Genomic DNA, 14,654 nt, shown 5'->3' with positions numbered 1-14,654 from the left:
ATGTTTATATACATGTGTGTGTGTTTGTGTATGTGTAGGTGTGAAAATATGTGTTTTTATCAGTCTGCCCTACGTTACAGGTGGGAAAGTCAATCAAAGCATTGTCGTCCAACAATAAAAAAAATGCCAACAACGCGGCTTAAACAAACAAATATGGCTGTGAAATAATAAACAGTCTTTATTAATATTATTATTATGCGATTTAATTGAATTTTATTATCAGCACTTTTGCGCGAAATCACAAGTAAATAAAACCATAATTATTGCAGTAAAAAGATAAACATTAATGGATTTGCTGCGGTTGCAATTGCAATTAAATTTCAGCAGAAGGATTATTATATAACAATGCAGATATACTAGAGACTCTAATAGATAATTAATTTATGCAATGGGAAAAATGGCTAACAAATGCGTTAAATAATCGAAGAAAAGTAGAAAAATTAAAAATATTTATACAAAAAATCAGCATGACAACAGATTTCGACTCACCGCTATTTAGCCATATTCGCCTGTTTGTATATACATACTTGAACTTGGGAGCTAGAAGATTTTGAGATATCAATCTAAAATTTTGCATACGTTCTTTCCTACTCATAGTGCTGCGCGTTTGTCGGAATCGCCGATATAGGACCTGTGTGCCATAAAGCTGTCATATTACCTAACCGCTGAAAATCAGGTCCTTGTATGGGAAACTCTTTTATTTGAAGAGATATCTGCACGAAATTTGGCACAAATTAATCCGGAAGATAACAGTATAATCTCAGAAAAAATCATTCAGATCAGACAACTATAGCATATACCTGCTATATAAACCGCACAATAAAAATCTTGATTTTGTATAGCGAACTTTTTCAATTGATAAGACATCATCAATTAATTTGACATATAGTATTCTTTCAGATAACGGTATAAGCTGCAAACAAAATATTCAGATGGAACCGCTATATCATATAGCTGCTAAACAAATTGAATGATCAAAGTAAAGTTCTTGTATGAAATCTTTTGTAGTGAAAGGTTAAGAATTTTTTCCTTTTTGCAAATTTTGCGTTTTTATATAGTAAACAAATATTTTTGCATTTTTTGCTAGAAAATAATTTTAAACTGGTTTTCTAAAAAATATTTTTATTTGTTTTTTCTAGAAAATATTTTTTTCTAAATAACATTTTTGATATTTTTTCTAAAAAATATTTTAATTTTTTTTCTAGGAAATATTTTTTTAATTTATCTTTTTTCTAAATAATATTTTTGATTTTTTTTTTCTAGAAAATAATTTTAAATTTTTTTTCTGGAAAAGATTTTTTTTAGTTTTTTTCTAATTATTATTTTTGATTTTTTTCTAATTATTATGAAATCTTTTGTAGTGAAAGGTTAAGAATTTTTGCTTCTTTCCAAATTTTGCGTTTTTATAAATTAAACAAATATTTTTGAATTTTTTTCTAGAAAATAATTTTAAATTGTTTTTCTAAAAAATATTTTAATTTTTTTTCTAAAAAATATTTTAATTATTTAAAAAAATTTTTTTTTTTCTAAATAATATTTTTATATTTTTTCTAAAAATATATTTAAATTTTTTTTTCTACAAAAGATTTTTTAATTTTTTTTATTATTTATGAATTTTTTTCTAATTTTAATTTTTGAATTTTTTTTCAAAAAAATTAAAGCTTTTATACTTTTTTTAACATAAATAACATTTAGCGTTTGTTTTTTTATTCGTTCACCATTATTTTACGACAAATTTCGATTGTCTATTACAAAGATTTCAATTACCTTATTCAACAGCTCATAAAAGTGTAAGGATATAAAATTTATGCTTCCATTTACACGGCAACAGCGTACAATAAAAAACTGAAGCGTAAAAACAGGCGTATATAGGCCTACACAACACAGGTTACACTAATACACAAGTAAAAGAAAATCAATAACACACTACCGCGTTGCTGAGGCTGCTCACATATACATATGTACTATATAAATATATATTGGAAAATATATGTGTGTATGTATGTGTATATGTCTAACAAATTGTAAAAGTAAAGGAAATATTATGTGACCCTTGCAAAAAAAAACCGTAGCATTGACAAATTGAGCTGGCGCTAAGTCGCCAAACGGCCAAACGCTTCATCAATAGACAGCCACCTATACACTCGCAGCCAACGCCGTGGCAAGTGCTGCAGTCAATTGGCCTTTGGCACGAGCTACATTGCTTTCGAGCATTCGAAGTAACGAAAAAAAAATAAAAATAAACGCTTTAACAAAGCTAATCCGGCGCGAACACAGTGCAGCAAATGAGAGGGGGAGGCGCTGTGTAATGCAGCGCTTCTCTGTTTTCATCAGCATTTTTATTATTTTTTATGAGTGAAAATATTGTTTAGCGACGCACAGCTGAGTCCCAATGCACTGCTGGAGGTAAACGCGCAGAATGTACATACATACATACATACACATATGTACGTGTTTATCATTTTGTGTGCGCGATTGACTTCGGCTGTGTCTCACTTCCCTCATAAATTATGACAAATATGAAGCGTTTATTTGTGTTTGCCACCTCAGCAGCAGCACAAAGTCGAACTGATCAACTCATTCCGGGCGCTTGCAGTGTTTGCCGCCTGTTCTCGACTGCGCTGGCGCACATAATGCTCGGCCGCCCGGCTGCATCAGTTCCAACTTCAGCGCCAGTTATTCAAACTGTGTCTGTAAGCCTCTCTGTTTTGTGTCTCTCATAATCGCTTAAGTCACCCTCACCGCTGTCTCAAAGCAACCTCTGTCCATCCGTCTGCAGTTGTTGCACTACCTTTTTTCACTTCGGTTTGCGCGCTCGCAATTTTCCGCCTTTTAATGGGTCTCAAATGTACGTAAATTATTTGAAATATTGTCTTTTTATATTGTAGCTGCACACACACATACATATATATGTAAGTTTTTGTATAATATTGATGCGCTTATTATAAATGTGTGCAAACAATGGTGTGGCGCCTGCAGCTATGCCTATACAGCAAAGCAGAACTAACGGTATTGCTTTTGATGGTGGTAAATTAACACTTCGCATCCTGCAGCTGGGACACTCCTCTGGCATATTAGTGAAAATATTAAAAGTAAATTTGTTACCTATTGATTATCAGGCATTATGAAGTGCGTATTGCTTTTGCGCGGTGGGAGGGAGTGCCGTATGCAGAGTAAGCGGTGGAGAGACTAACGACAAAATTGAAAAAAAAATTATGTATATAACAGAAAAATACAACTGAAAGTAAGCATTACTTGTAAAAGTGTATTAAAAAAATATTTTAGGGTTGCCATATCACAACTTTCGAAATAAAAAATTTCAAAATTTTAAAATTTTTTATGTACATATGTATGTATGTGCTTCTGTTTGGAAAAAAGTATTAAGTATTAAAAAAATATTTTAAAGTTTGCCATATTAAATTTTGTGATAAATAAAATTTCTAAACTTTTACTGATTGAAATTAACGTACACACATATGTATGTGCTTCTACTTGGTAAAAAAAACATTGTTATCATTTTTATAAATAAAATATTGTAGGGTTGCCATATTAAAATTTTTGAAATAAAAAATTTCAAAGTAATTATGTATGTATGTGCTTCCATTTGCCAAAAATATTACTAAATATTTTATAGAGTTGCCATATAAAATTTTTCGGATAGATAAAATTTCCTAATTTAAATTTTAGAATGGGCTTCGACTTGGTAGAAAGTATTATGAAAATTTAAAACAAAATTAGGGTTGCCAAAAGAAATTTAAAAAAAAATTCTGTTATTTAACTTTTTTTGTAATATGCAAAAATAAAAGAATTTTTCTAGTATTTCAAAAGCTAATCAAAATTGAGTTCCAGGCGCGCTCTCCACCCAATTTTTATGCCTAGAACGGGGCAAAACTCTTATCAAACATTTTTTAACACCTAGCAGGAAAAGTGGCAAGCGCAAAATGCAACTCTGTAAGCATGAGTTAATCAAACAGATGTGAGAACGCAAAATATTCGGGGACTCTATAAATTATAAGCGTATATAAATGTTCAGCGAGGCAAGCTGAAGCGCTTTAACCATGTCTTTCTATCAGTCTGCCTGTCGGTTTGTTTGTCTGACATTATATACGCAAACTAGTCCCCCAGTTTTTGATATATCCATCTGAAAATATGCATACATCGTTTTCTCAGAAAGGCGCTTGTCATTTGTCGGAACCGCCGATATCGGAACAATACAGCATATGCATAGCTGCCATACAAACTGTTACGTTCAGTATAAAGTGCTTTCAAGAAAAACTTTTTAATTTGGTGAGATATTTTTACGAAATTTGTCTTAGATTAATATCCTAAATAGCGCTACAATATACGAATAAATTTTTAAAATCGCTCTACTATGTATAGCATATAGCTGCCATAGAACTTAACGATCCAAAATCAGTCTTTGTACAGGAAACTTTTTTATTTGATGAGATATTTTCACGAAACTTTGCACAGCTTATTCTCCAAGACAAGGCAATATTCTCTGAAGAAATTATTTAAATCGGATTACTATAGCATATAGCTGCCATACAAACTGAACGATCAAAATTAAGTCCTTGTATGGAGAACTTTTTTATTTGAAGAGATATTTTCATGAAATTTTACACGTATATTTCCTCAAAGCAAGACTATAATTTCCTTAAACATTTTTGAGATCGGACCACTAAAGCATATAGCTGTCACACAAACCTTCTGATCAAAATTAAGTTTTTGTAAGAAAACTTGAACTTAGAATAGTTATTTTAGCCTTCGTGCAAACAAAATTAACGTTTCTCAATTTCTAATCATTATTTTTTCAATTTAATATTGCTTACATTTCGTTATTTCTAACTATTAAATACTGTAAATAGATAAATTGTTATGAAAACAACTCTTTAAGTGCAATTTACGTTTGCCTGTATGTATTTTAATTTAAATTGCCGACCTTCACTTTCCACATCATTGCATTTTGTTGCTATTTGTCTATGCTTGCCAGCCACACCACATAAAATAAAAAAAAATAACAAAAATCAAGCAATGTTTTATTTGCTGTTAGAAGATTGTATCATTGTTTCCACATCATTTTGCAGCAAATCGATTGGGCGACCTACATTTGGCGCACTTTGCTACTTACAACACTACTATAACAACAATAACATGCGTGTGGTGGATGTGTATGTAAATGATGATGTGTATGAATAAATATATAAAGAATTTCAGTAACATATACTTGATAATAGTATATACCTACTTACATATGTATATACATATATGTGTGGGAATTTCACTTAGGCACCTTTAGTCAGACACTTCTCGCGTCTATTTTGCCAACGGAATTTCGCTATTCATGCGCGTCAGCTGTGCGACCACAATTGTTTTCGAAAAATCAAATATTGTACACGCGAAATTATATTTTACATATTTTATTTACCGTTGCAAATGGATTTGGCACAACTTATTTTTGCCTTTTGCCAAGCATAGCTTCGTCTTTGCAACTTGTTTTCAACAGCTTCTAGCTTTTTAATAAACAAAATCAAAAAATAAATGCGCAAAGCAAAGCAGCTACGAAAATAGACAGCGCTAAAGCTGGCTGGCAACAACAGCAACAACAACGAATGGAACTACTTGCAGCCGCTTATTTGAAATTTGTCTGTGATTCGCATTTACTACATGTTAGTAAGTGTGTGTGTATGTGTATGTATGTAGCTGTAAGTATGTATCAGTGTCTGCAACTATAAGAATGTATTCATGCATGTGTATATGTATGTATATATATTTGTATATATATATATCTGTATGTGCATATGCAACACTTTATTTTCGTTGCCACATCCGTTTCCGTTTTATCGTCACATTTTACAGTTTACTGTTACTTTCGCATTTCTCATTCGCCTGCCAGACAGATAGTCAGCCCGGCCATAAGCCGTCGGTTGCGTTGGCAACGCAGACATTTAAAGCAGTGCCTTTGTTGTCGCTTTGCATAAAAAACCAGCAGAAAAGTAAGCACGACAACAATAACAACAGCAAGCACTTGGCGCGGCAGCCGTTGCGCCGTTACGTGTAGCGATGAAGTGAAATTCGCTGCCACATTATTATACAGAAGTACATATTTATACATATGTTCTTCCTCCACACACAGCCACACACACATACTTACACAAACCCAAGTTTATGCATGTGTTGGCATTTTATTTTCATTGTTGTAGTATTTCCCCCCTTTAACGCTTGCTTCGTATACCCTTAAAGCAGCATTTGCTTGCTCCACACGGCAGACATTTTCACTTCAAGCAATCGTGTAGCCTGCTTTTAGGGGTTGCTGCCGCATTTGCAAACTTTGCAGCTTACAGCTTTGTCGTGCTCGTCCGTCTGTCAGTCAGCAAGTAAGTCCTTCTTATTCTTAATGCCATTTTCGTACAATAAATCCGCAAACGGTACATGCCCTGCCTGTCACACACACACAAATATGTATGTGGGTGCGTTGATGTGAGACTTGTAGTAGATGCTATTATTTGTTTGCTGCTGGCATTGTTTATGCGCATGTTGCTTGTCATGTCGTACACGCTGCTAACACACCATCGCATAAACGTTTATCAATTTGTTTAAATGTAAATATATTGCTGTTGACGATGATTGCTTGCTTGCTTGTATGTGTAGCAACCCCAATGGGGAGTAATGGCGTGCTTAGAGTGTGGATGTGAAGTGGGAATGAAGGATATTTTTATTTATTTTACGAAATTTGTTGAATTTTGTATTTAGTATTTCTCAAAGAATTTCAGAAAAACAAGACAAAACTTTAAATTAAAAAATGAAAATAGTTTTACATGCAAAAACTTGATTTTGACTGGTCGACTTGTATGGCAGCTATAAGCTATAGTGGTTCGATCTCAAATTTTTTTTCGAATATTATGTTGTTGGCTTAGAGTGTAATCTGTGCCAAATTTCGTGAAGATATCTCGTCAAATAAAAAAGTTTTCCATACAAGAACTTGGTTTTGATTATACAATTTGTATGTCAGCTATATGCTATAGTGGTCGGATTTGAGAAATTTATTGAGAGATCGTACATTTGGTTTTGTCAATAATCTCTGCCAAATTTCATAAAGATATCTCGTCAAATAAAAAAGTTTTTAATTCAAGCACCTGATTCCGATTGCTCAGTTTATATGGCACCTATATGCTATAGTGTTGCGATATCAGTGATCTGGACACTTAAGCAATTTTTTAGGGAGATAAAGATGTGTGCAAAATTTCAGATCGATATCTCAAAAACTAAGTCATACAAGCAGATATAGAGTTAATTTAGGTATAATTCAGGTATAAACCAGTTAGCAAGCAAGCTTGCAGGCATTTCCGTTGACAAATACATGCAACAATGGCAGCGTTGGACTAGTTAATGATGCTGCAACAATGTGAGAGTAAAAAACAGCAACAACAAAAACAACATATTTAAAGATAATTAAGGAAACTATGTGTAACAATAACAACAATAATTTTTAAGGCATTGCACAATACAAATTGTATATGAATATATGACAATTTATAAGTATGTTCGTGTATATATGCATAAGCGTGTTGCAGCTGCGTGTGTGAGTGTGTGGTTAATGATTGCTGACACACTGTGCTGACAATTGCTGCTGCTAATGATCAACACCTGTCAACAACTGTGAAATTGTATTAATAACACATATTGTTGTTGTTGTTATGCTTCGCACACGCATTCGCCTTGCATTGATTCGTTAATGCGTTGACGAGCTGTGCCTGATGCGATGACTTGGCATTTTGGTCTTTTGTCAGCAACGAAATTTTCAACGCTCTGCATATAAGTCAATAAAATTAATAAATAAATAACTGAAATAACATTAACAACCGTTGGAGCAGCAGCAATGTGCGTCTGACGCATCTGCTGCATTGTCACAATCATTAAAAACGCAGCAACCGCACACAAACACACACACAAGTAAAAGGCATTGTCCACAACTTAGGCATGCGCGATCACTACAACAACAACAAACAATAATAACAACAACGGGAGCAGCACGAAATTCTGCAGGTCATCAGCGTGCATTTGTTTGCTTTAGCGCTGGCAAGATCAACAACAGCAGCAGTAACAATAACAACAGCAAGTTGCAACACAACAACAATTGACTGAACTGGCTTACTGGAGCACTTGCTCTGCCATGGCGAACTGCAAGCAGTCAACACTTTAAAATGATGCGTTCAACATTTGTCAGCTAAGCATTGCTGCTGTTGTTGTTGCTGTTGGCTGCACTTATGCACGATCCGCTTTCTGGTCGATTTCACTTCGGTTTCGCTTGGAGGCATTGACAGGCATATGAAATATTAATTTACTCCTTGCCAACGGAGGCGATCAATGACAAAAGCAAAAATCAACAACAACAACAATAACACATTGTGAAAATATTAAACGTAAATCGGGTTTGACAACAACACACACTTGTTAATGAACTGTGGGCAGTGAAACTGTGGTTAGCAACGTCTCAAGTGCAGAAGCGATTTTGAAGTGGCTCTCGGCGGTTAGCTCATTAATTTTGTGAGCGATATTTTTGTTGTTTTAATGTCAGAGGTATTTTGATTGTGTTAGCAGCATATTTTATATTTTGTTGTTTCAGAAATATTTTCAAATTAATTTGGTACAATTACGATGAACTACTTCGAAAGTGTTTAAAATCGGTAAATGAACATGGTAATATGCTGGCCATCGCCTCGGCGTTACGCATGTAAAACTGCTAACGATACTAATTTATAGACTTAGAGTCAGCAATTATGTCCTAATATGTACGAACTTAACAATTTTTATGTCAAAAAGCAAAAGAACACTAAAAGAGGCGACTCAGGCATCAACTCGTTTAAAGAATATAAACTTGGTTGCTACCAAAAACAAAAGAACAAAGAAAGTTGACTACCCAGGCATCTACTCGCTTAAACAATATATAATTTTGCTACCTCTTTCACACTATGAATATATAACTGCATACGATACTCAGGGTAAGCAATTGTGTCCCAATATATACTAACTAAACAAGTTTAGTACCAAAAAGCAAAAGAACACTATAGGTGGCTCTGCAGACGTCAACTCGCTTAAATAATATAAAATTGGTTACCACAAAAACACAAAAGAACACCAAATTTGACTTCAACTTGCTAATTTATTGACTCAGTGCTGCTAAAAAGCAAACGAACATTTAAGGAGGCAACTCAGGCATTGACTCTCTTAAATTGTTTAAAATTTTACAACCAAAAAGCAAAAGAATATTAAAGGAGACGGATCAGACATCAACTCGCTTATTTAGTATATACCTGGTTGCTATCAAAGGGCGAAAGAACACAAAAATTGGCTACGCAGACATCGACTCGCTTAAATAATATATATTTTCCTATCAAAAAGCAAAAGAACACTAAAGAAAACGACTCAGTCATAGACTCGCTTAAATTATATAAAATTTTGCCACTTAAAAGCAAAAGAACACTAAAGTTGGGTACGGAGGCATCGACTCACTTAAATTATATAAAATTTTGCTATCAAAAAGCAAAAGAACACTGTAGGTGGCTGCTCAGGTATCCACTCGCTTAATGCGATTTAAACGAATACTACATATTCGTGTTATTGCATAATTCATTATTAAAGGTTATTAATATTTTCAAACTCACTCGTATTCGACAGTCTTTCACGCCACGCTATTGGGTTTGCGACCAAACCTTGCAGACCGGGCCAATACAGATGCGTTCTTTCCACAATATGGCCAGCATGCGTCTTCAAGGGTCCACCTTGACTTTGCGATAAGTATTGGGCCATACCAGCGGCGGCGGCGGCAATGGAGAAACGCGGTATGCCACCTGAAAGTGAGAAGAGCATATTAGGTTCTATAAATATGACATTATTTGGATCAAAAGTGAGGTGTGTGAGAATTCTAGGCTTCAATTATTATTTCTATTCGATTAATTTCAATTTATTAATATTTAATATTTTTTTTTTTATAAAATCAGAGTTTTCCAGATATAAATTAATACATATGTACATATACCAGATATTTGTGCAGTTTACAAAATATTGAGACCACTGAAATGTCCATCTCCATGTCCATCAATATTTATTTTGTTGCCTTCAAAGTTATCCCCACCAGATGTAATACACTTATGGCACCGATTTCTCCAGTCCTGAAAACACTTTTCATTAGCACTTTATGGGATGACCTATAGTTCCGTCAGCAAAATTTTGTTTTATCTCTTCGATCGACTGAGAACGGAACGGATTACACGGAGCGGCAGTTTCAGTTTGGAGAACAAAAAAAAATCACACGGAGCCAAATCTGGTGAATACGGTGGTTGATCGGTTGTATGCAAAGCCTTTTTGGACCAAAGAGACCTGTTTATGGTACTCTTTTTGAAAAAAAAAATCAGCTTTACCGGGACGAGTCGAGCAAGAACGTGTTTCATACCCAAAATATCCACCAAAATCATACGAACGGAATCGCGAGAGTTGTTGAGCTCTCTTGCCATCTCTCTAACACTTGCCTGACGATTCCAAAGCACCATATGCTTCACTTTTTAATATTTTCATCAGTTGAAGACGTCGAAGGTCTTTTGAGGTATTACTTGCAATTTGGAACCTTTCCAATATGTTAGTATTTTAGTTGAGTTCAGAAATATAAAAAATTCCTATAACGCACCGTTTCGGACTTATAGGGTTTTTCAGTTTTTCTTATAACAATTTCATGAAACCAAGTTCGACAGAGATACCAGATCTGATTCCGTGTTTCAGACAGTTTTTTCTACTGCTTCTAACTTGCATAGATTTTTTGTTACTGGGTAGATTCAGTTTGTCAAGAAGCTTGTAACACTCACAAGGAAACGTCAGGTACGAACGGTGCATTAGTCCCTCAGATTTTGAACTTTCGCGGAAACGTCGAAAGCCTTATAAAATAGTTTAACAGATGACCAGCCTGACGAACGTTGCATTAGTCCCTCATGTTTAAGTTATCGCTCTGAAATTTTGCATACGTCCTACTTTGAGCTTGTTCGTTTGTGGAAAGCGCTGATATCAGACTACTATAACATATAGCTGCCATACAAACTGAACTATCAAAATCGAGTCCTGGTATGGAAAACTTCTTTGTTTGATAAGGGATCCGCACGTAATTCGGCATGTATATTTCTCAAATGCTTCGCTATAATATCCGAAGAAATTGTTTAGATCGTAATACTATAACATATAGCTGCCATACAAACCGAACGATCACAATCACCTTTTTGTATAGAGAACTTTTTTGTTTACCAAGTTATCTTAACGAAATTTAGCACGTACTATTTTTTGAAGCAAAAATACAATCTGCGAGAAAATTGTTCAGATCGGATGCCTATAGCATATATCTGCCGTACAAACTGACTAATTACGCTAAAGTTCTTGTATGGAAAACTTCTTTATTGATTGAGATAGCTTCACGAAATTTTAAACAAATTATTACCTTAAACCATGCTACAATTTTCGAAGAAATTGTTCAGATACCACCACTATAGCATATAGCTGTTATACAAATTAAGCGATCAAAATTAGACTCTTAGCATCAATACGATACAAATACTTGATATAAAATTGTATATAATGTACATGTTGATTTTTATATAGCATGTATATATGTGTACATACATACATCAACAAATATTTGTACATATATATATATATATGTTTGTAATCATATGTTAGTTAACACCTTGATGTAATCGATTTGATCTGCTCCGCTTCGTCTCATTTCGCTTTTGTTGTAATTTAATTTGTTGTCATTTATTTAATTAGTTATGAGTTGTAATCAAAATAGTATTGAAAATATGTATGCTGAACGCACTGTCATGCAGCAGCCGTCGCGCATATACAATAAAAACAATTTGTCACCCGCCTGCGAGCGCCCTTCTTCTTCGGCGCTGTCGCTCAATAACTCCACTTAATTAAGCTACAATAATTTAGTGTACAAAAACGAACTAGTTGGACAATACCAAATGCGACAACAATAAATATTAGATAATAAGTCGTGAAAAAATTTAATGACTTCGGTTTGTTGTTGTACAATTCGAAAAAGTATTAAATAGCTTAAGCTGGCAACACAAATGCTGGTAATTGAACGTTTAAAATGATTGCTCATGACATATTGGTAAGTGAGATTTTCATGTGTCTTTGGCATGTACAATTTTTAAGTGAAACCGGATTTGAGCAAGAGCGACGCGGGAAGGAACTCAAAATTCGTAACTTGACGTATTTATAAAAATATTTTGGAGCTTGGGTAAACTAAAATTGTTAGAAAAACGTCTAGAGTAAGGATAAAATCAGTCGATATGAGATGATGAGATGAGATGAGATGAGATAAGATGATATGAGATGGAATGAGATGGAATGAGATCAGTTGGTAGCAACTCAAGCGCTATTTCAACTTTTATTTCGAAAGTAGGAGCTTCAGAAACCCTCACTCCATCAAGCTAAAGGCCTAAACTTAAGTTTATCAGGATCAGCAATGAAAATTCGACGGTTTTGAGACCCTTACTTACATAAATATTTGGGAACTTTTGTAAATTAAAATTGTTAGACAATCCGCCTCACTAAGAGTTGCGTTGAGGTGAGATAAGATGATATGGGATGAGATGAGATCAGATCAGATGAGATCAGATTCGATGAAAACAGATGAGATGAGTTGTTGACGTCTAAGCCGCTATTTCATATTTCATCCCAGAAATATAGGCTTCGGAAACACACACTAAACGATTTAAAGGCCTTACTTACAAAGATATTTGGAAGTCTGGAAACACACAGCCTTTCATAACTAGCAAAAACTATGTGAAAAAAATTGAGAACCCCAAATATTACGGACTCTAGTACAACTCACCTCCCGTTAAAGCACTTAGACCCGCCGATGTAACCGGCGGCGGTTTCGACAATATCGTATCGATGCCGTGCGGATTAGCCGCACCTTGTGTATGTGTTGTTGTTGTGGTCGTCATGGAACCGGATATACCGCTGCCCACGACACCAGCGCGACCATCACCGATCAAGTGCTGCGTCTGCTGATTATTCGCATAGCCGTTCATCATGCTCGCCGCACCGCCGCCAGTCTTCATTTCGGTCATTGAGTGTAGCGCCGCCAGCGGTGGCCCCAGAAAGCTCAATGGTAATTTGTGTTCCAGCATATTGTTATTGTTATTGTGATGCACACCCAATGGATGCATACCGCTTATGTTGTTATTATTGTTATTATTATTGTTGTTGTGATGCGCTTGCAATGCATTGGCATATTTGGCGCGATTGGCGGAGAGATTCTCCGGACTGTAGTCCGGCGGTGGCGGACTCGACTCGCTATTATTGCCCGCCTCATCGCCAGCACTGCCGCTACGCTGACTCACCGGATACGATTTGGAGCTATCCACGCCGGGACTGGAGTTATTGTCATAGCGATTGCGTTGATGCAGCGAGTTGGCGCAATTATCGGGCGATTCGGATTGCAGGCGGGACGATGAAGCGACGGAGGAGTGATCAGCACCGGCGCCACCAACGCTACCCGCCGACAGTAAAGGCGGCGGTGTGGAGGAATCCTCAGCCGAACGCGTTGACTTTGTGCCACCGGTCTCGTGGCTGTGCTGCAGTTGCTTCGACGGCGCTTTCAGCAGCATAAGTGGGCTGGCAAGATTATTATTGTTGGCGGCATAAGCGGCCGCAGCCGCCGCATTATGATAGTCGAGTAAATGATCGCGACTCGCTGCTGCAGCGGCCAAATTCTGATAGTCATGATGCGCAGCTGCCGCAGCGGCGGCCGCTTCGGCGAAACCGTTCGTCAAGCCGGCGGCATTTGGTAGGTGATGATGCAAGCTGGCCGCGCCAGTTGGTGGACTGCGACTTGCCATAGACGCCATAGCCATGGCCGACGGTGAACTGCTCTGGCTCGTGGCAAAGCTGTGATGACGCATATAGGGGTTTATGAGATCCATGTTGTCTGTGTTTGTTGTTGGTAGCTGCAATTGCTGCTGTTCACTACCGTGGCCGCCACTACTGTACGTGGAGAGGCAGTAGTCGTGGGATGAGTTGCTGGTGCTCTCACTTGCGCCGGCAAAGCTGTTGAGGCGTTGATAAAAAGCGGCCGCGCTGTTGGGAAAACCCGCGGCACCAGCGATCGCTGTGGCGGCTAAATTGAAAGCGGAGTGCTCGGAAAGCTGGAAATGCTTCTGCGGCAACAGCGGGTGTTGGCTGTGGTGCGTTGCGTCGTTGTGGTTACCGTTGTAGGCATGTAGCGTGGGCGGCAGCGGCTGCACGGCGGTTATGTGTGCAACGGCGGTTGCGGCATGCGGACTCTCAGGGCCCGCGGGCGTCGTTGGCAAATAAGGGCTACCCAGTGTGGATGTTGGGCGCCAGTTGTTGAGGAATACTTAATTTAATACTTTTTTGGGACTTTTTTTATGGTTTTTTTCGAGTTTCCGTAACACTTTGCACTTTTCCGGAGAAAAATTCACTTAATTTTTCAATTAATTTTTTTTTTTTTCAGTGTAAAATAAAATTAGCCGACGAATTCGAATCCAATGCCACTTTTTGCACAAGAGTAATATTTTTTATAAAAAAATTTTGATTTTGATTATTTTTTAAAAATTCGCGGCGTTTACTCAATA

The 14,654-nt window shown here is 36.3% G+C and overlaps 1 protein-coding gene across 1 annotated transcript in view; it reads right to left on the bottom strand.

Annotated features, from left to right (window-relative positions):
• Nucleotides 1-13,982, bottom strand: part of LOC120777916 (homeotic protein Sex combs reduced) — a 41,187-nt gene extending 27,205 nt beyond the window's left edge. The window contains exons 1-2 of the mRNA XM_040109500.1: nucleotides 12,887-13,982; nucleotides 9,666-9,851 (exon numbers count right to left, since the gene is read on the bottom strand). Of these exons, the coding sequence (XP_039965434.1) occupies nucleotides 9,666-9,851; nucleotides 12,887-13,982 (1,282 nt within the window). The remainder of the gene's footprint in view (nucleotides 1-9,665; nucleotides 9,852-12,886) is intronic.
• Between the last annotated feature and the right edge of the window lie 672 nt (nucleotides 13,983-14,654).

This window comes from Bactrocera tryoni, chromosome 5, assembly GCF_016617805.1.
Source record: "Bactrocera tryoni isolate S06 chromosome 5, CSIRO_BtryS06_freeze2, whole genome shotgun sequence".
NCBI lineage: Eukaryota > Metazoa > Arthropoda > Insecta > Diptera > Tephritidae > Bactrocera > Bactrocera tryoni.
Note: the sequence above shows the minus strand (reverse complement) of the source record. Positions and strands in the feature narration are given on the sequence as shown.